This window comes from Chiloscyllium punctatum, chromosome 3 (assembly GCF_047496795.1).
Source record: "Chiloscyllium punctatum isolate Juve2018m chromosome 3, sChiPun1.3, whole genome shotgun sequence".
Lineage (NCBI taxonomy): Eukaryota > Metazoa > Chordata > Chondrichthyes > Orectolobiformes > Hemiscylliidae > Chiloscyllium > Chiloscyllium punctatum.
Genome location: NC_092741.1, coordinates 148,836,206 through 148,857,863, shown reverse-complemented (window position 1 = coordinate 148,857,863; position 21,658 = coordinate 148,836,206). Strand labels below are relative to the sequence as shown.

At 44.1% G+C, this 21,658-nt stretch overlaps 1 protein-coding gene across 2 annotated transcripts in view; it reads left to right on the top strand.

Annotated features, from left to right (window-relative positions):
• Positions 1 to 6,025: 6,025 nt before the first annotated feature.
• Positions 6,026 to 21,658, top strand: part of LOC140466602 (tudor domain-containing protein 6-like) — a 29,529-nt gene continuing 13,896 nt past the window's right edge. Inside the window, exon 1 of one of the 2 annotated variants that reach the window (XM_072562060.1) lies at positions 6,026 to 12,991. In XM_072562060.1, coding sequence (XP_072418161.1) covers positions 6,316 to 12,991 — 6,676 coding nt within the window. In that variant the 5' untranslated portion in view covers positions 6,026 to 6,315. The remainder of the gene's footprint in view (positions 12,992 to 21,658) is intronic. The other variant, XM_072562054.1, reaches the window with a different exon arrangement.

The following is a 21,658-nucleotide window of genomic DNA, read 5'->3' as shown; positions in this document are numbered from 1 at the left end:
TGGATAATGATATGTTGCCAATTGAGGAATATGGTCTATTCTACAATTTTCTTTTGTGATATAGTTGAGGAAAATTATATCAAAATATTTATATTTAAGTACAACTCTTCAAGTTTTCAATATATAATAGTACTGAGTTTTGTATTTTCTAGATTGAGGTACACTGCCCCCTTTTACATAGAATATAGAACAATACAGCGCACAATAGGCCCTTCAGCCCTTGATGTTGCACTGACCTGTGAACTATTCTCAGCTCATCCCCCTACGCTATCCCATCACCATCCATGCGCTTATCCAAGGATTGTTTAAATGTGGCTGAGTTGACTACATTGGCAGGTAGGGCATTCCACGCCCTTACCACCCATGTTTACTGACCAATACAAAAGATAATGTCACCATCGTTCTACCGATACATGTAGTTGCTCAACATTTTTCAGTTGAGCACATTGCACCTTTGGGTGCCTCAATCCAAATGGAAAATTGGAACATTCACTAAATATGACAAGAAACTTATACATCTCCATACAAGCATAATTCCCATAAAGATAATGTCATCATCATTCTACCGATCCATGTATTTGCTCAACATTCTGTAAGCCAACAGTCCCCTGTTACATTATGGCAGAAAGACCTTAGATGGTGGCCTTTCCCTATGGCAGCAGTTGTCCCAACTTTTAGTGCGTCCCTTGACCCACAGTTCTGGACCTTGGAATGTGTCAGTCTGCAATACTCAGTCAAGGACAACTCTTCGCACTTGAAGATCTACAAGTTTCAGGCAGAGCAGAGTATGTTTTTCCTAGTCTTTCAGGATCAGTTGATGTTGGCACATATGTCTGAGAAAGAGATGACTGGCGGTGGTTTAACCTGAGGCTCATTATGCCTCAAGGGAAGGGAGAGGTTGAGAAAGATGATGGACTTCATGGTAACCTTAGCCGGTGTGGGACTTGAATTGTTGGCATCACTTTGCATTGCAAGCCAGCTATCCAACCAACTGAGCTAAGCAAACCCGCAACAAGGTAAAGTCACCATAGTGTACCAGACCATTAGGCTGCTCACATTAGAGAGACAACTAGTGGCAATTTAATCTGAGGATTACTACACCTGAGGTGGGGAGGGGAGACATTGAGAAGGGATTCCTTTATGCTAATCTTAGCCAACGTGAGATTTGAATCTACACCATTTGTGTCACTGCATCACAAACTAGCCAACTGAGCTAACTGATACCAAAAAGTAGATGGCAGACACAGGCACTTGTGCTCTTGGAGTCAATGTCAAAAACTAAAAGCATTGATGAACATGTTACATAAGATTTTATTTTTCTAGGGAATGTTCAATCAGGGTTTTCCTACATATTTCTATCAAACACAAATAGTTTGCTAAATTTTGCTTTGCATTACTTTATTTAATTAGTTATATGATGAAGAGCTTATGTTTGAAACGTCGACTCTCCTGCTCCTCAGAAGCTGCCTGACCAGCTGTGCTTTTCCAGTGGCACACATTTTGACTTTGAATTTAATACATCCTATAAATCTGGATTTACTAAACTGCTAGGAATCTGACAGGATTAATTTTAGTGTAGCTTTGCATTGTCCCCTATAAGAACTGAGTAATTTAACTAACATCAAGTGCATTTAAATAGTGTTGGCAGACTGCGGGAGTATTGTCACACTTGGTTGAGTGAAGGGAGAGAAAGGGTTAAAGCAGTTGCAGATTATTGTGGCTAGCATCCCTTGGAGTTAACCCAACAACATACACACACCATGACTGATTCAATCAAAAGCACAGATACAGTGGTGCTGGAAATGCATAGCAGGTCAGGCAGCATCCGAGGAGCAGGTAAATTGACATTTCTAGCCAAAGCCCTTCATTACGGCTTCATCAAAGTCCTGATGAAGGGCTTTGGCCCAATTCATCGATTTTCCTGCTTCTCAGATGCTGCCTGACCTGCTGTGCTTTTCCAGCACTACTCTAATCTTAACTCTAATCTCCAGCATCTGCAGTACCCACTTTCGCCTCAATCAAAAGCACAGATTGCAAGGCAACACATACCCCCAAGTGCTCAAGCCACTCTTCCACTGCCTTACAAAGACTATTCCAACATATGCTGAAAAATGTGCTGGAAAAGCACAGCAGGTCAGGCAGCATCCAAGAAGTAGGAGAATCGACATTGCGGGCATAAGCCCTTCTTCAGGAATGAAGAACATGTGGCATATGAAAGAGTGGTCAGACATCACCTGAAGGAGTAGCGCACCAAAAGCTTGTTATTTCAAATAAATCTGTTGGATTGTAGCCTGGTGTTGTGTGACTTCTGACCTTGTCCACTCCAGTCCCCCACTGGCACCTCCACACTCTGGTGAGGGTTCATAGGAATTACAAATAGGATAGTACGCCTTGCATCCACCTCCAACAGCAGCAACATTTGTACTGTCAATGTTGGAAAAAGATTTTGGTGCCAGTGCCGGTCCAATATGTGATGAAAGATAGTTCTAACTTTGATGCTGTAACAGATTGATCTACAGTTTCAAAACTTCATGACATTTATAATGGCATCTCATGTTAGCTATTCCTGCAGCCATTCTTTCGACATACTCTGCAGATCTTACACTTCTTTGATTCCTTCAAGGTTTTCTCAAACGAACAGAGGCAAGCTTACACCACCAATTGATCTGCACACACTTCATTGCAGACTGTGTCAAATCCATTTTTTATCCGAAACACCAGCATAAACAATAGCATTAGAGGAAGCATAAGACATGAGTATAAGAAACAAACATAGAAAATGCTGGAATAATTCAGCACCTGTAGAGAGAGAAGCAGACTTTATTTTTCGAGTCTGGTATGACTCTTCTTCAGACCTTTTGAGTTTCTGCAGCATGTTCCGTGTTTGCTTCAGATTTCCAGAATCCACAGTATTGTGCTTTATATGGGTACAGTCACAGAATTGTTATGGTGCCTGCAATGGCTCTATTTTGTAGAGCCAATCTCCTGCTTTTCCCCTTATCCCTATACACCATTTCCAACGAAATAATCATCCAATGCCCACTTGAGGAGGGTGAGTAGCCTTTTGGACTCAATAGCAAGTTCATTAACTGTAGGGCTTGAATTCTCCCATGTCTTTGCTCCTACCCCCACACACACCAAGCCTTGTTATCACATACTGGATTAGTGGTGCTGGAAGAACACAGCAGTTCAGGCAGCATCCAACGAGCAGCGAAAACGACGTTTCGGGCAAAAGCCCTTCATCAGGAATAAAGGCAGTGAGCCTGAAGCTAGAGGAGGGTGGGGGTGGGGAGAGAGTAGCATAGAGTACAATGGATGAGTGGGGGAGGAGATGAAGGTGGTAGGTCAAGGAGGAGAGGGTGGAGTGGATAGGTGGAAAAGAAGATAGGCAGGTCGGACAAGTCCGGACAAGTCAAGGAGACAGTGCTGAGCTGGAAGTTTGAAACTAGGATGAGGTGGGGAAGGGGAAATGAGGAAGCTGTTGAAGTCCACATTGATGCCCTGGGGTTGAAGTGTTCCGAGGCGGAAGATGAGGCGTTCTGCCTCCAGGCGTCTGGTGGTGAGGGAGTGGCGGTGAAGGAGGCCCAGGATCTCCATGTCCTCGGCAGAGTGGGAGGGGGAGTTGAAATGTTGGGCCACGGGGCGGTTAGGTTGATTGGTGCGGGTGTCTCGGAGATGTTCCCTAAAGCGCTCTGCTAGGAGGCGCCCAGTCTCCCCAATGTAGAGGAGACCACTTCAGGAGCAACGGATACAATAAATGATATTAGTGGATGTGCAGGTGAAACTTTGATGGATGTGGAAGGCTCCTTTAGGGCCTTGGATAGAGGTGAGGGAGGAGGTGTGGGCACAGGTTTTACAGTTTCTGTGGTGGCAGGGGAAAGTGCCGGAATGGGAGGGTGGGTCATAGGGGGGTGTGGACCTGACCAGGTAGTCACGGAGGGAACGGTCTTTGCGGAAGGCGGAAAGGGGTGGGGAGGGAAATATATCCCTGTTGGTGGGGCACGTGGTTAAAGATGCCCTCCAATGCATCTCGTCCACATCCCGCACCTCCGCCCTCAGACCCCACCCCTCCAACCGTAACAAGGACAGAATGCCCCTGGTGCTCACCTTCCACCCTACAAACCTTCGCATAAACCAAATCATCCGCCGACATTTCCGCCACCTCCAAAAAGACCCCACCACCATGGATATATTTCCCAGCCCACCCCTTTCCACCTTCCGCAAAGACCGTTCCCTCCGTGACTACCAATCAACCTAACCGCCCCGTGGCCCAACATTTCAACTCCCCCTCCCACTCTGCCGAGGACATGGAGATCCTGGGCCTCCTTCACCGCCACTCCCTCACCACCAGACGCCTGGAGGAAGAACGCCTCATCGTCCGCCTCGGAACACTTCAACCCCAGGGCATCAATGTGGACTTCAACAGCTTCCTCATTTCCCCTTCCCCACCTCATCCTAGTTTCAAACTTCCAGCTCAGCACTGTCTCCTTGACTTGTCCGACCTGCCTATCTTCTTTTCCACCTATCCACTCCACCCTCTCCTCCTTGACCTATCACCTTTATCTCCTCCCCCACTCATCCATTGTACTCTATGCTACTCTCTCCCCAACCCCACCCTCCTCTAGCTTATCTCTCCACGCTTCAGGCTCACTGCCTTTATTCCTGATGAAGGGCTTTTGCCCGAAACGTCGATTTCGCTGCTCGTTGGATGCTGCCTGAACTGCTGTGCTCTTCCAGCACCACTAATCCAGTATTTGGTTTTCAGCATCTGCAGTCATTGTTTTTACCTTGTTATCACATAGTCTGCTATTACAACCCAATGTTAGCCATTAAAAGTCCCCATTAATAGCTATTCACCCTCCTAGCCAGATTGTTATCTTCTCTCTCTTTCGGCTCTATTCCCCCTCTCCCAACTATTGTTTACTCCTTAACCCCGCTCTATGTTCTGATTATAAACACGTTTTCCTTGCTACCATCATTTCCGAGGAAGGGTCACTGGGCCCAAAACTTTAACTCTGATTTCTCTCCACAGTTGCTGCTGGACCTGCTGAGTTTTCAAGCAACGTATGTTTTTGAACCTATTAGCAATGTTGTTTCCCTGTCCAACTGCCATATTCTTCCAGAAGTCATACCCTTGTATTATATTATATTACTACGATCACCAAAAGGGAGCATGGACAGGCAGGGTTCTTTTGTTTGTTTTAATCTGATTGTGTGGAAACTTGCAAATATAATGATCAATCGTGAATGTACAGTCACTAAATCTTCACAATCCTTAAACAATTGAAGTATCACAAACACGAAAGTATTAGGGTGCGCCGAGCTAACAACTCTATCTGGAGAACACTTGTAGAATGGCATGCTTTCCTGTTCCTGTCTGCTATGATTACCTACATGTTTATTGGCTAAACTGTCTACTCTTGCAGAATACATTTGCCATTAAAAGGTCTGATGCTTTCCAGTTGGAAATGTAAGAAAAGGCTAAGTCAGTCGCCTGCTTCGTGGGACCAGACATTACCAGGCGAATAGGCAAGATCACATCTCTTGGGATATTGGCTATGATATCTTAGCCCAAGTACTGTTCCCAGTCTGATAAAAAATGCTGATGGTCCGCATTTGCACACAACTACAGCAGTGAGACCAGTTTTAAAATTAAAATAAACATGAAACACCGACAATAAAACATGAACAAAGACTCAAAAAGCTAGCTCTCCGATCAGATACAGAGTCATAGTGAAGTTTTTATTGCAACATGTTCCCAGTCCAAAGCGATCCCGGAAGCGATGACGTCACAAAGGATCACGCGGGCACTCACGCCAAATTGCGCATGTGCGATCATAGAACACGTGATTCGCCAACACGGTGCAGTCCATCTCATGAAAGGGGGGGAATTAACTGTCGGATCTAAGTAATTCACCGGAAACTCCCGAAACATGAATCCGTTCTTTCCAATAGAATAATGCTAGAAATCATAAATAATAAAATACTTGGTTTTGTTAAAAAAAATGTCAAGAGTCAACACTATCATTCCTCTCTATCTCTACTCGTTCCCTCGCAGGCATCAAGTGAGCGGAACCAGGTTGGCGCATGTGCGGCGTGGACGGCGCAGGAGTGTCAACCGAAGCACGTTCCGCCGCCACTTTTGAAAAAGCCGCTCGATTGTGGGCGCCATGATGGCGGGTTCCAATCGAATTCAAAGACTAACGGCCCCGGGCTCGTGAATGGGGCTCTGCCCGTTGGCGAAGAAAAACAATTGAACAGGACAGGGACCGGGACGAGACGGCACAAGGAGCCGTGCATCGCGGTCGCAACACGATGTGCTCGACCGCCGGGCTGCCGCCGGCGGGCGCCTGCCTCGCTTTCCGGGTGACCCGGGTGGACACGCCCCGGCCCGGCTCGGTGCTGGTCAAGCTGTGGGGCCGCTTCCAGCAGCGGGAGAGACAACCCGAGTACCAGAGGCTGCACAGCGACATACAGAGCTGGGCCAAGGCGGCCCGGCTGGGCGTCGGCAGCGGGCGGGGCGCCCAGCCGGCCCCTCCGCTGGAGACCAACGAGCGATGCCTGGTGGACACGGGCGGCGAGTGGCACCGGGCCCGCGTGCTGAGCCGCGTGGGCGACGATTACACCGTCTTCACCCTGGACGAAGGCCGGGCGCTGCCGGTGCGAGCCCGGAGCCTGGACCGAGGTAAGAAGGAGTTCTTCCAGCTGCCGCCCGAGGTGGTCTGCTGCATCCTGGCCAACCTGGTGCCGGCGGCCGGGGCCGGAGACGGCGGCACCACCACCACCACCACCAACAGCAGCAGCAGCAGCCGCCGCCACCACCAGCTCGCCGCCGCTTCCTCCTCGTCCTCCGCCGCCGAGGACGACCAAGAGGAGCCGGAGGAAGCGGAACATCAGAGGATCCCGGAGGGCGGCAGCGAGGATGGCGGCGGCGGCGGCGCGACCACCTGGTCGCCGGGGGCGCTCTCCTTCTTCCGGGCCCTGCAAGGCCGCACCCTGGAGGCGCAGGTGGAGGCCGTGCTGCCTAACCGCCTGGTGCTGATCGAGGTGGCGCGGGTGTCGAGGCAGCTGTGCGAGCTGGGCCTGGCCCGGCCCATCGGCCCGGCCGCCTTCCGCCTGATGGTGGAGATGTCCACCTCGCGGCCTTGCGGAGCGGGCGGGACCGCCGTCCCGCAGCCGCCGCCGCCACCACCACCGTCGTCGTCGTCGCCGCTGCTCTTCAGGAAAGAGCGCGTCCCGGTGCCGCTCGGAGGCGGTGCTGGTTCCATGAGCGAAGCGCCCCCCGCCTCCGGCCCGGCGGGTCACCTGCCCAGCGAGGCGGGCTACAGCCTCAACTACTTCTACCCGCTGCTGCAGGTGGACGAGACGGTGACGGTGCGGGTGACCCACGTGCGCTACCCGGACCGCTTCTTCTGCCAACTGCGCTGCCACTGCCCGGAACTCGAGCGGCTGCACGACAGCATGCACCGTTACTATGACAACAGCCGCGCGGTGGCCGCGGCGCCAGCAGCAGGGGCAGCTCTGGACGCCCCGCGCCGCCTCGGCTCGCCCTGCGCCGCCAAGAGCGCCGACGGCCGCTGGTACCGCGCGCTCGTGCAGCAGACGCTGGCCGACGGCGTGCTCGAGGTCTTCTACGTCGACTACGGCGACCGCGAGGTGGTGCCGGCCCGCGCCGTCCGCAAGCTCAGCCCCGGCTACTTCAAGATGCCGGTGGTCACCTACCCGTTCGCGCTGCGCGACGCCTCCGACTACGGCCGTGGCTGGTCGCCGCGCCACATCGAGCTGCTCAAGTCGCTGATCCTGCGCCGGGTGCTGCAGGCGAAGGTGGAGTACTACAGCGCGGTGGAGAACGTCTACTTCGTCACCCTGCGCCAGGAGGACGGCTCCTCTGTCAACGCGGCTTTCAACGCCCAGGCCGAGAGCCTGCTGACCGGCTACTGCGAACAGGTCAGGGCCTGGCCCGACACTCCGAAGCCCAGCGCGCTCCAGTGCGGCGGCGACTATCTCACAGGGGACCGGAGGACTGAGGGAATCTCCTCCAAGACCAAGGATCGCGTCTCTCTGCTGAAGAACGCCAATCTCAAGCTCAACGCGTTTTATGATGTTCTCGTTGAATTTGTGAAAGATCCTTCAGAGTTTTGGATACGAACCATGGAAACAGCCAGCGAATTTGAAAAGCTCATGAACAGCATTGCCAAGAAATATGCAAACGTGGGTCGCAATGAAGGATTAGTGAAAAAACCCGAACCTGGTTTGTTATGTTGCGCTAAGTTCAAGGCTGACAACTTATTTTATAGAGCTGTTATTACTGAGATTCTTGATGGCCACTTCAGGGTATTCTTCATTGATTATGGGAATATGGAAGTCGTTGACTGGCATGATGTTAAGGTCTTGCTTCCAGAGTATAGAAAATTACCTGCCTTGGCAGTGAAGTGTTGCCTTGCTGATCTCACACCAAAAGATGGGAGCTGGAGTAGAGAAGCTATTGCCTATTTTGAAAAGGCAGTGTTTGAAAAGCATCTGGTGGTTCACGTTTTAGAGAAGGAAATGGACAAGTACTTGATTGAACTTTTAGATGTAGAAGATGAAGGAGAACCCAGTGTGAATAAGTTAATCTTGCTGGCTGGTTATGCTGATCGCAAAGAACTTAAAATTTCAAATTTCACTTCAAAGAACTTGGATTTGTTGGGCCATTTATATGTTTCTCATTCATCTGAAGAAATTGTGCATACACATGGCAGAAGTAACAAAGAGAAATTGGAACAAAGACCAATGACTCCTGAAAAAATTAAACCATTTACAGAGTACTGTGGGGCATTGACAGCTGCCTTAAGTGATTCTGTAACCACATTATTTTCCAGTCAAAGTGAATTTGAAAATGGCACAGCAACCCACTTGGAATCTGTAATTATGGAGTCTCCCTATAAACAAGAATATCTTAAAGTGGGAAGCACTGTGGATGTACAAGTATCTTACATTGATGAACCTGGTGACTTTTGGTGTCAAATGACTAAAAATTCACATGAGTTGAAAATACTAATGAGTAAAATACAGGAATATTATAATACACATGAAGATAGTTTTCAGCCTGGTCAATCTGCTTGTATTGTACGGTACTCTGAAGATGGAAAGTGGTACAGAGCACTAATCCTTGGGAAAGTGACTGCGATAGAAGTGGATGTACTGTACATTGATTTTGGAAATAGAGAGAGAGTGTCCATAAGTGAATTGCGTCTAATAAAACCAGAATTCCTCCTTTTCAAAGGTCAGGCATTTAGGTGCAGTCTTTATAACATCATTCAGCCCATGGGCCCTGATCCATTCATGTGGAATGAAGATTCAATTGCTGCATTTCAGGAATTTATTGATAATGCCTTAAGCTTGTACATGGAGCTCAAATGCACAGTATATGCATTGACTGTTGTAGAAGGCAAAGGGCTGTGCAATGTTGTAGATTTGAATACCCCTTTTCAGAGTGCTTGCCAGTTACTTATTGAGCGAGGCTTAGCCAAGTTTGTAGGATCACCTAGTATTCTTGCCCCATCAGTAAGCCTTTATACCTATTACTATTCAACTCATGACGTGAAAATTGGTAGTGAAGAAGAAATGTATGTGAGCCATGTTGCAAGCCCAACAAAATTCTACTGTTTACTTGGTAGAAACCTCGGCATACTAGATAAACTTGCAGATAAGGTTAATAAACTGTCTTCTAAGATGCAGGGGTATACTTTTACACAGGGGATTGATCCTATCTGTCTTGCAAAATATACTGATAATCGGTGGTATCGTGCTTTGGCATGGCCTATGCAAGATAGAATTCGGGTCTCTTTTGTAGACTATGGCAATAAATTAGATATTGATAAAGATGAATTGCTTCCAATACCCAACAGTGCAAAAGATGTTAAGTTTTTACCCATGCAAGCAATTAAATGTGGTTTGTCTGATATACCAGTGGACCTATCACTTGACATTATTATCTGGTTTAAAAAGGCTGTGATGGATAAGCCTTTAAAAGCTGTAGTTGTAGCAAAAGAAACTGATGGAAAACTGATTGTTGAATTATATGATGGGAACATACAAATTAATGCGAAGATTAAAGAACAGTTATGCCTGCAGAATATCAGTGAAATCAAAATAAATGGAAATGCTGGTAGGCAAAAAAACAAAAATGAAAAGTCTTGCTCCCCATACTTGAAGAGTGACCATGACCAGTCCCCTCTTAAAAGACGTGCAGTTGAGGACCAAGGTGATAATCGAGAAACTGAGAAGGTGACTATCACTTGCAAGCAGGACAGATGGAAAAACAGAACAGAAGTTATTACACAGACTGAGGACACTGGGATAAAGAAAGGCGTTCACAACAAAATGTATACCAAGAATACAAAAGAATATTTGGATGTAAAATCTGCTATGGAAATTATCGATCACAAATTAGATAGCATTTTGGTTGAAAACTCCATCAAAAAGAACTCTGACTTGGATATAACTTGGCCTAAGTTGACAGACCTCCCACTGATGACATTAAGTAGTGGATTTAAAAGTGAGGTATCTGTCTCGCATGTTATCAGCCCATCACACTTCTTTGTTCAGCTTCTCCAAAATGAAAACAAGGTAACTGCAATGGAAGAAAAGTTGAATGCAAGCAATATGAATGACAGCAAAGTGGGAAGCTTTCAGATTGGTAATGTAGTATGTGCAGAATTTCCTGAAGATGGGTCTCAATACAGAGCTGTTGTAACTCAAGTTCGTGGTGATACTGTGTCTGTTGAGTATATAGATTATGGTAACACTGCAATGGTGGATGCATCAAAAGTTTTTCCTCTTCCTAAAGACTGCTTGGAAGTCCACCGGCTTAGTGTACCATGCTTTCTTGCAGGATTTCAGGATTCAAGTTTAAGGGAAAATAAAGAGGAAGCTGTCTCTGAATTCATAAAAAGAACAAATAAAACTGGAATAATGTGTGAATTTATACAACAGTGTGGGCAACTGTGGGAGGTTAATCTTCATGATGACCAGGGATCAGTAGTTGATTCGTTGAATAACTTTGCATTTAGAAATGGTACACAGTGTTCTGATCCCACTGAATGCACCATAAGTGATGTAAGATCTGCTTCAAAGCTTCTTGCACATGTCTCTGCAGTAAACTCTCCTCAGCAGTTTTGGTGTCAGTTTAAAACAACAAGTGATGGCATATTTACTGAAGCAATTGAGAAAATGAAAGATAACTGCCATAATTTAATATCCAAGGATGATTCAGCTCCCAAGGGTGGTGTTCTGTGTATGGTGAAAAGTAAAGCAAGTAATAACTGGGCTACTTGTGAAATTGTGCAAGTTTGTAATACAGGTGTTGAAGTACTCTTTCTGAAAGAAGGCGTAAGGGAAGAAGTAAACAATGAAGACACAAAGGAAGTAACTCCTGCATTTACACTAACTTATGAATGTAAATTGCATGGCTTGTTTCCAGTTGATGGAAATAGCTGGTCTAAAGAAGCCACTGAATTCTTAAAAGCTTTGGTTTTGCACAAAACTGTGACTGTTAAAGTGATTAGTATTTCTGAAGATAATGTATTGGACGTGACATTGTACGATCACTTGGATAAAATTGTGAGCAGCACACTGATATCCTCAGGATTGGGTGTTGAAAAGCCAAATGTGTGTGTATCTGACAGAACCAGTTATGGACGATACATCAAGAAACTTCCTTTAGTGGGTCAGACCATTGAAGGATATATAACTGCCGCAGAAAGTCCTAGTTATTTCTGGTGTCAGTATTCATCCCCTGAAGTTCAAATGTTATCTAGAAAAATGCAAGAAGTTGGAGTACTTGGTGCTACCAATAGGGAATTACTCTCTGACATTTCAGTTGACGACAGCTGTTTTTGTAAATATTGTGAAGATGGGCAGTGGTACAGAGCTGAAGTAAAAAAAGTAAAAGGAAACATCGTATCTCTACAATATGTTGATTATGGGAATGAAGATGATGTTGGAATAGAACAAATGAAAAAAATGCCCAAAGAGTTACTAAAGATTCCCACGCAGTCTTTTCCATGTTGCCTTTCTGGATATGATTTATCTAAAGGTTCTTGGAAAGATGGTGCTGTAGATGCTCTCCTTCGTCTTTCAGATCAGCTGTTAAAAATTACTGTGGTAGCAAATGAATGTGAAGACACCAGTTTACCGTCTTTATTATTTGTCCAAATTCAGTATGTTGGTGGTGTAATCAATGATATAGTAAGACCCTTGTGGAATCCACATGTTGAAAAATATGGCAAAAACTGCCAGGTAGATGATGATGAATCTTTTTGTACTGGTCAGTTAACTCCTCTGCTGTCTAGCCCTGGTGGTTTGAATCGAGAAGATAAACTTATGCAGGCTATAACTTCAAATGGAGCATGTTCTGAAGTACCAAATTCAGGAAACTTTGGTAATTTTAGCAGTTTACACAATGACGAAGAAAAATGTCTTAATCAGCCTGTAAATATACCAGAAGGGAATAATGAATTCCTAATTAATATTCCAAATATTCCGGCATCTTCAATAGTGGATGGTATAGGTAATGAAGGACTCGGACAAAATACTTCAAACACTCATGAACCTGCTGTATTGTCGTCAATTCCCACTGAAGATACTATTGAGACAGTTGTGGTTGGCAGTTTTGAAGATTCTGTCTCTTCGGGTCCAGATGAAGGAATGCTTTCAACACAGCCTTGTATGGATCAATACTCTTTAAGCAACCAGATTGAAGATGCAGATCTTAAAGCACAAGGACCATTTGAAGCAAGTGAACATCTGCAGACCTCTGTGCAGAGTATTGATTTGTATGAAGAAATTTTTAACTGCCAACAGAATCAACCCTTCACAGAGGAGATTGGTGATGATTCCATGACCCGTATTCTCATCTCACATGATGATGATGATGATGACTACTATGATCAAAATGTATCAGAGCTCCAGGTGAATACCAGTGAAATGGAGGACCAATTTGAGACAGGTGGGTAAGAACTCTTTTTAAACCTAGAAGTGGTCAGAATTTTAACAAACATTTTGGAAGTAAGCTTTAAATACCTGAATCAGATTCGATTTTGATGTACTTTCTGCGAACTGTTTTTAAAAATTTTAACTTCTTGTGTCGCATTTGAGTGATGTAACGTGTATACTTAAAACATACACCCCATGCCAGTGAACACCAGGAGATGGAGCATTTTCCTTTTGGCTAAAGATAAAGTTTTCTGGACCTGATGGGATGTAGACTAGGACATGTAAATAGGCACCTATGGAGACAGTAGTGAATGTGATCATAGTAATCTTCCAGAATCCTTGCATTCTGGAACAAAATTTCAGAGAGGAAGAATGCAGAAAAGCATGCGGTTAGCTTGATCAAGCGGAGTCAGCTAGCTTTGTGAAGAGGAAATCATGCCGAACAAATTGATTAGAATTCTTTAAGGTCGATACAGGGGACAAAATGGATATGTTTGGATTTTTAGAAGGCATTGTTAAGTTAGCATATGTTCACCTACTAAATAAGAGTCTTTAATGTTGAAAGTAGTAATATTAGCTTGGATAAAGGATTGACTAATAGATAACAGTTTGGCTAAAGGCGTGGTATTCTCAAGATAGCAATCTGTGTAACTATTGGAATGCCACATGGATCAGTGCTATAGCTAAAATTTTACTACAAAGATGACAGGTGAGGAAAATGAATGTTTAAGAGCCAAGTTTACAGATGAGGCAGGTAGGAAGGCAAGTGGTGAGGATGACAATCTTCAAAGGAATTTACAGAGCATTTAATTGAGTGGACAAAAACTTGACCGGTGCAATATAATGTGGGGGTTTGTGAGGTTATGCACTTTGCCAGAGAGAATAGAGAAGCCGAGTAGTGGTTAGTTAGAGAGACATTGCAGAAAGCTACCGAATGGAGGATTTGGGAGTCCTTGTCCTTGAATCATGAAAAGCTGGCATCAGTTTTAGCACTTGACAGGGAAGGCAAATTGGAATGTTGGCCTGTATTTCAAAGGGAATAGAGGTAGGAAAGTAGGGATGTTTGTGTTAAGACTAGACAACCATGAGTCAACTATAGCCAGAATGCGCTGAAACACTGTCAGGGTACTTATCTAAGACATTGGAGGTAGTCCAGAAAATGTTCACTAAGCTGATGCCCAGTATAGAAATGTTGTGTTATGAAGAGAGATTGAGTAGGTTGTGCCTGTACTTGTCGGAATATAGAACATGGCAATCTTTCTTGAACCATGCGAGATTCTTGGGGGACTTGACAGGATAGGTGTGAAACAGTTTTCCTTTTGTGGTAGTGTCTAGGACCAGAAGACCATCTCAGAAAAGGGGTCATTCATAAGACCGATGAGAGATTTCTTCTGAAGGTAATGAATTTCTGTAATTACTACAGAAGACTGATGCTAAGTCACTATATTCAAGGCTGAGTGTGAATCAAGGATCATGGAAAAGGATAGGAAAGTGGAGTTTACTATATCTGATCAACTATGATCTTGTTGAAATGGGCTGAACTGCCATTCCTTCAGTGTTGCTGGCTTAGAGTCCTGGAATTCTGTCGATCACCTGACTGAACCCAGTTTGGCCAATGATCATAGTTGTGACACCAGAACGACTCGTGTTCCCCTTGCCTGCCTTCAGCTGAGGAGTGGTTTATCTTGTTTTGGTAAGAACAAAACTTTGTATTTTTCCAAATAGTGCATTGATAATAATTTGGCAACAAATAAGTTGATGCTAATTCAGTAGAACATTTGATCTCTAATTCTTGTGACTAGTCCTTGTTTCATATGCTTGAAATTTGGAAAACTAATTAGAACTATAACAGCAGTTAAATGAAATCTCCTCCTCTTCTAATATTACACTGTAGATAGCAGGAAAGTTTTTAGTTTTAAACTGATTCAAATTTCCAAATATAAATATGGCGAGGAGAGCAAGTCAGAGGCTAAGAATTCTGCAGTGATAACTCACCACTCATCTTATTCAAACTTGTCAGTCATCTAAAGGCACAAGGTTTGAATTGTAATGGAATGTTGTCCACTTGTCTGGTTAAGTGCAGCGCCAATATCACTTAGCTGGGAACCATCCTAGACCAAGCAGCCTGCTTATTGGCACATCTTCCACAGCCTTTGACAATCACACTCTTACTTCACTGATACAGTGACAACAGTGTTTGTTTGTTTTATGCAAGATGTATGGCTGTAGGCTGCTCTGACTGTACATTCCAAATTAAAGATAACAGCCATTTAGAATGGATATATGGGAATATCACTGCCTGGAAGTTTTCCTCCAGACCATCCAAGCCAAAAACCTGGAACACCCTTCCAAACATCGGAGTCTCCCAACACCTCATGGATTACATTGGTTCAAGAAGGCAACTCACCAACTTCTCATAGCTGGAGATGTGCAAAAATATTGGCCTATCTGGTAACATCTGCTTCATGTTAATGAATAAAGTGTTCTAAACTATTTCTGGTATGGGTTGGCTGTATTGAATGGTTAGTTTATCATGTCTTCTAGGTTATTCATTATAACCATTTGATTTAAAATCTTGTATTTGTTTTTAAGTCCCTTTTGAGAAGCTTGCAAGGGTCCAGATTGGACTTGACTTTAGTCATTATGATTAATAGAATTTTCATCAGCAAATTCCCCCTTCTCCCTTTTAAGTGCTCGTCCCCTTCCATTTCTAATCGTGAAAAATCTATTCAACTATTTTTGTGAATTACTTTTGGGAAATTTTAAATTACGTAAATCATAAAACTGAAAGTTGTTTTCCAAAATCAGCTTGGATTTAAGTGCTTTATCACTTTGCTTAATTCGTTTGTATTTTAAACCGTTGTTTTGTCATCCTCTATTTCCAGTCGCTCTCCTACTTCTACCTTCTGGCTATCAAGAGTGTAAGCCTTGATCAGTGGTGTTACTAGCAGGTGATATTTGTGAATGGTAGACATCAACCATAAGAGAGAGAAGTAGAATTTGGCTATTCAACCCATCTAATCTGCTCCACTCTTTGATAATATTTGATATGTTTCTCAACCCCATTCACTCTGTAATCCATGATCTCCTTCCTAGTCATGGTCTTAAATAGACTCAATGACTTGGCATTCTTTGGCAATAAGTTCTACAGATTCACTATCCTCTAGCTGAAAAGATTCTTCCTTATGTCACTTGTACGGTATCGTGCTTTCACTGAGGCTGTGTATACTGGTGGGAACGTCATCTCCGTGGCCACTCTATCCAGGCCTCTCAGTATTCTGTAAGTTTGTCAGAGTATGTACACACACGCGCACACACACACACACACACACACACACACACACATACCCCCCCCCCCCAAAAGAAAAGCCTCTAAACTCCAGATACAGACTGAGCCCTCAACTCTTCAAATGACAAGTTCTTCATTCCTGTAAAACCACCTCTGGACAATCTCCAAAGCCAGCATATCTTTCCTTACATACTGGACGCAAAACTGCTCATAATATTTGAAATGCGGTCTGACCAGCGCCTTATGGAGCCTCAGCAAGGCATCCCTGCTGTATTTTTCTGGACCTCTTGAAAAGAACACCAACATTACGTTTGCCTCCCAAGCTGCCAACTGAACCGTCCGGTTAATCTTAAGAAAATCCTAAACTTGGAGTCCTAAGTCTCGTTACGCTTCAAATGTTACCTGTTTTGACATGGATATTGGTGTGATGTTACTCTCTCTCACTGGTAGCTTTTGGCCAAGTGGAAAGCTTAAACCTTTTGAAGTAGGAGCATGGGGTTGGATGGCTTACTAATGTTATCAAGTCTGATCTAATGTACACTTAGATCATAGCTGATCATTAATCACAGTGCTTTTTTTTCCTGCTGTAGCTCTACATTCCTTGATGCTGTTAGTTTTCCGACTTGTATTGAGTGTGTTCAAATGGAATTCAGTGATAGTTTCCGCAGCACTCTGGGGGGGAAAAAAATTCCAAAGTTTCACCACCTTTTGAGTGAATAAATTCCATCTCCCCTCATAATTGGCCTGCCTCATCCTGAGTTTAGGTCCTATTGTTTGGATGCTCCAGATGATGGAAAAGTCTTATCCACATCCTCCCTGTCATGCCCGCCCTTCTTTTTAATTCAATCTGGATAATCTGGTGCACCTCCGTTACATAGTCAGTGACACATACGTTCATCTTTAGATAAGGGGATCAAGCCTATGTCCAGTAGTCCAGGAAATCTGCCTTTAATGTGCAGATCGGTTCAAAAACCGCTGTATTTCTATTATAATTCACGTTCACGGAGACTCCTAGTCCTATGTTAATGCAGCAGGTAGTGAGGCTGGTTGGATTATCAATACCGTTAGGGTTCCCCACCCCATGACCTCTACACTTGACTCCCTGTAACTATTACTAGACTTAACTACTGCTGAGCTCAGGTCTTTAACCGCACATACCTTTAGTAATTGAACAGTTGATCTTACTTGTTTTTTTTAAAAAAACAAAACTTCATATTCAGAAAACTGTTGTAATATTCTCCAAATTCACTATTGGAGAGGGAGACCATGTTAATTACCTAGTCCTTTTTTGCCATATTATAAACATTCCGTACTGCCTACATTGATATAACAATTAACGAAATCACTAGTCTAATGGCTTCCCTTTCGTAATTGAGCATATATAATGTAGTCTTTGTCTTCAGTATTTTGCTTGGTTAGTTAAATGTTACTTTATAATTCAGAATTTTCAAATATATTAACTGCAATTTGCAATGCTTCTACTGTATTTTCTAAAAACTTGTGCATAATACAGTTGCTACTTTATATCAGAACTGGTCAGATAATAGATTTTTAAGTGAGATACTTTGGGATGTTTTAATGATGAGTGTGATGAATATCTGCAAACCATTCATGTCTTAAGAGGCTCAGCCACCTAAAAGGGGATTATTGACCTGTTCATGTTGTATATTTTCATGTGCAACATAGAAACTTTTAAAGGGGGCTTTGACCAGCTGGATGCAAAATCTGTAATATGGTAAACTGTTGAAAGTGAAAATTATTATTTGTGATTGGTTGCTAGCTGTAGTTTTAAAACTGTAATCTTTAAAATCCTATTTCATTTATTGTGTTCAGTTATAATTACGTTGTCCAAATCTGTCTACATGCAGTGCAATTACTTTTGGAAGCACTTTAAACCTGCGTCTTTTTACATGTTTTGTGCCTTGTAGCACATTACTGTTTCTTGCACTTTCTGGCAACCATGTTGTAATTAAATAGAAATGTCCATCCCAGCCTAAAGATCAGTAGTTATTGTTTCCTTTGCAGTTTTCTCTTGCAGCCATTGGTAACTTTTTTTTTAAAGTCAAATTCTGACCAATTAATTAAGTTGAAAGAACCTTCAGTTTAATCCTGATTACTACAGATTTGTGGCATTCTGTACTCCATATTCATTCTTATACCGCATACCTAATTTTTTTTTCACTTACTCCATAGTTAAAACTGCTACATTGAATATCGACCCAGAAGACGATAAAAATAAAACTCTTGAATTTAACTTATTGTCATGTGTACCGAGGCACAATGAAAAGCTTTGTCTTGTGAGAAATACAGTCAGATCACATAGTTAAATACCATAGATAAGGAAATGATAGGTTAAACAGTGGCAAAAACCAAAACTCTGGTACAGCGAACGTTAAGAGTTTGAGTCCATTCAGTATTCTAACAACAGTCTGATAGAAACTGGCTGGTGCGTGTGCTCAGGCTTCTGTACCTTCTCCCCGATGGTAGAGGTTGTAGAAAAGCATTGCCAGGGTGGGATGGATATTTGAGAATGCCGGTGGCCTTTCCTTGACAGCGGTGGTAGATGCATTCCATAGATGGGAGGTTGGTCTTTGTGATTGTCTGTGCCGCGTTCACCACTCTGTAGCCATCTCTGATCTTCAATGGCCGTAATAGGTAGTGATACATCCAGATAGAATGCTCTCTGGCGCGCCCATAGAAGTTGGTGAGCTTATTTGCCGTCATGCCAGATTTCCTCAGCTGCCTGAGAAAGACGTTGGGCGTTTGTAGCAAGTCTGTCCAAGTGAGGAGTAAAAGAAAGATTGTTGATGACCACTCCCAGGAGTTTGGCACTCCTCTCGTTCCCCTCTGTGCTGTTAATGTGTAGTGGAGCATGAGTAACATCCTGCTGAAAGTCAATAATGCATTCCTTTGTTTTGCCGGCATTGAGAGCTAGGTTGTTCTCAGTGCAACATTTTTCCAGGTCTTCCACTTCCCGTCTGTAGTCTGTTTCATCGCCATCTGAGATTCGATTGACTATGGTGGTATCATCAGCAAACTTGTAAATGGCATTGTCTGGTATTTGGCGACACGCTCATGGGTATACAGCGAGTACAGTAGGTGGCTGAGTATGCATCCCTGGGGGGGGTTCCAGTGTTGAGTGTTAGTGAGGATGTAATATTGTCCCCAATCTTCACTGATTGTGGCCTGTCGGTCAGGAAACTGAAGATCCAGTTGCAGAGAGTGGGGCTTAGTCCGAGATCATTAAGTTTAGTAATCAGTCTTGATGGGATAATGGTGTTGATTATAGTTCAGGCTTCAATGAGTAGGACTCTTACGTTGCTGTTCTTGGTGTTGAGATGTTCTCTGTAGGAGTGAATGGCAAATGATATGGCATCTGATGTGGATTTGTTGGTCTGATAGGCAAGTTGGAGTGGGTCAAGAGTAGTGGGGAGACTGGAGTTGATTTAATGCCACGACCAGCCTTTCAAAACACATAATGACCATCAACATTAAGGCCACTGGGTGGTAGTCATTGAGACATGTTGCATGAGTTGCTTTAGGCACAGGGATGATGTTGGCCCCCTTGCAACAGGCAGGGGCAGTGGCCTGCTGCAGGGAGAGGTGGAAGATGTCTGAAAAGACCTCTGCCAGTTGACCTGCGCATGCTCCGAGTGCACAGCCTGGTACTCTGTCTGGACCTGTTGTTTTCCTTAGATTCACACGAAGGAAAACCTGATCTGACCCTTACAGTGACTGTTGAGATCGGTTCATCAGTACTTGTCAGAATAGGTGTTACCTCTCCACTGAAATTCTGCTTAAAGCGAGCGTAGAAGGTATTGAGACGATCTGGGAGAGATGTGTGCTGCTATCTTGCACTGTCTCTTTTTAGAACCTGTGATATCATTCAGTCCTAATGGCCCTGTGAAGGTCATATTTGGATTCCTTATATTTGAGTGGGTCTCCTGATCTGAAGGCCTCACACCTGGTTTTTAGCAGGTTCTGTATGTCCTGATTCATCCAGGGTTTCCTGTTGGGGAACACCTGGATCGACTTGCTTGGTATGCGGTCCTCCACACACTTGCTAGTAAAGTCTGTGACTGTGGTACGTGCTCGTTCAAGGTACATGTGGACTGTTTGAATAAGGCCAAATCAGCCAATTCCAGACAGCATCGGACTTGATCCTCTGCCTCCTCCGATCAGCACTGCACCTCCACCCACAAGAGGGTCTCTTGGTTGAGTTTTTGCCTGTATTGTGGTCGGAGGTGTCGAGTCAGTATGGATAGCCCTGAGAATTTCAAAGGGTAAAAAGACCCTAATGGGAGTTATCTACGGGCCCCCAAACAGTAGCCAGGATGTAGGGTGTAAGTTGAGTAAGGAATTGAAATTGGCATGTCGCAAAGGTAATGCTACAGTTATAGGGGATTTCAACATGCAGGTAGACTGGGAGAATCAGGATGGTAGTGGACCCCAAGAATGGAAGTTTGTGGAGTGCCTCCTAGATGGATTCTTAAAACAGCTTGTACTGGAGCCTACCAGCGAGAAGGCAATTCTGGATCCGGTGTTGTGCAACAAACTGGATTCGAAGTAAAGGAATCTTTAGGAGGTAGTGACCATAATAAGTTTTAATCTTCAATTTGAGGAGGAGAATCGGGTGTATCAATATTGTAGTTGAACAAAGGGACTATGGAGCTTTGAGGGAAGAGCTGGCCAAAGTTTAATGGTTCTATACTCTAGCAGGGATGGCAGTGGGACAACAATGGCAGGTATATCTGGATCTAATGCAGAAGGTGGGGTGGATTGGTTCGGTCCAAAGAGGAAGAAAGATCCTAAGGGGAGGTAGGGGTGGCTGTGGCTGACTAGGGAAGTTAAGGACTATATAAAGATAAAAGAAGTATAACCTAGCAAAGCTGAGCGGGAAGCCAGAGAACTGGGAAACTTTCACAGAGCAACAGACAATGACTTAAAAAGGCAATACGCGGAGAGAAAATGAGATACGAAGGCAAACTGGCCAAAAATATAAAGGAGGATAGCAAAAACAGTTTTAGGTATATGAAAAGAAAACAAAGGTTAAGACTAAAATTGGGCTCTTGAAGACAGAAATGGATGAATTTATTATGAGGAACAAGGAAATGGCAGATGGATTGAATAGGTATTCCTCATTCCTGAAGAAGGGCTTATGCCCGAAACGTCGATTCTCTCCTACTCCTTGGATGCTGCATGACCTGCTGCGCTTTTCCAGCAATAATACTTTCAGCTCTGATCTCCAGCATCTGCAGTCCTCACTTTCTCCTCCGGATTGAGTAGGTACTTTGCTTGTGTCTTCCCCGGTGAAGACCGATCTACACTCCCAGATGTAATAGTGGCAGAAGAACCTCTGGTAATGGATGAACTGAAGGGAATTTATATTGG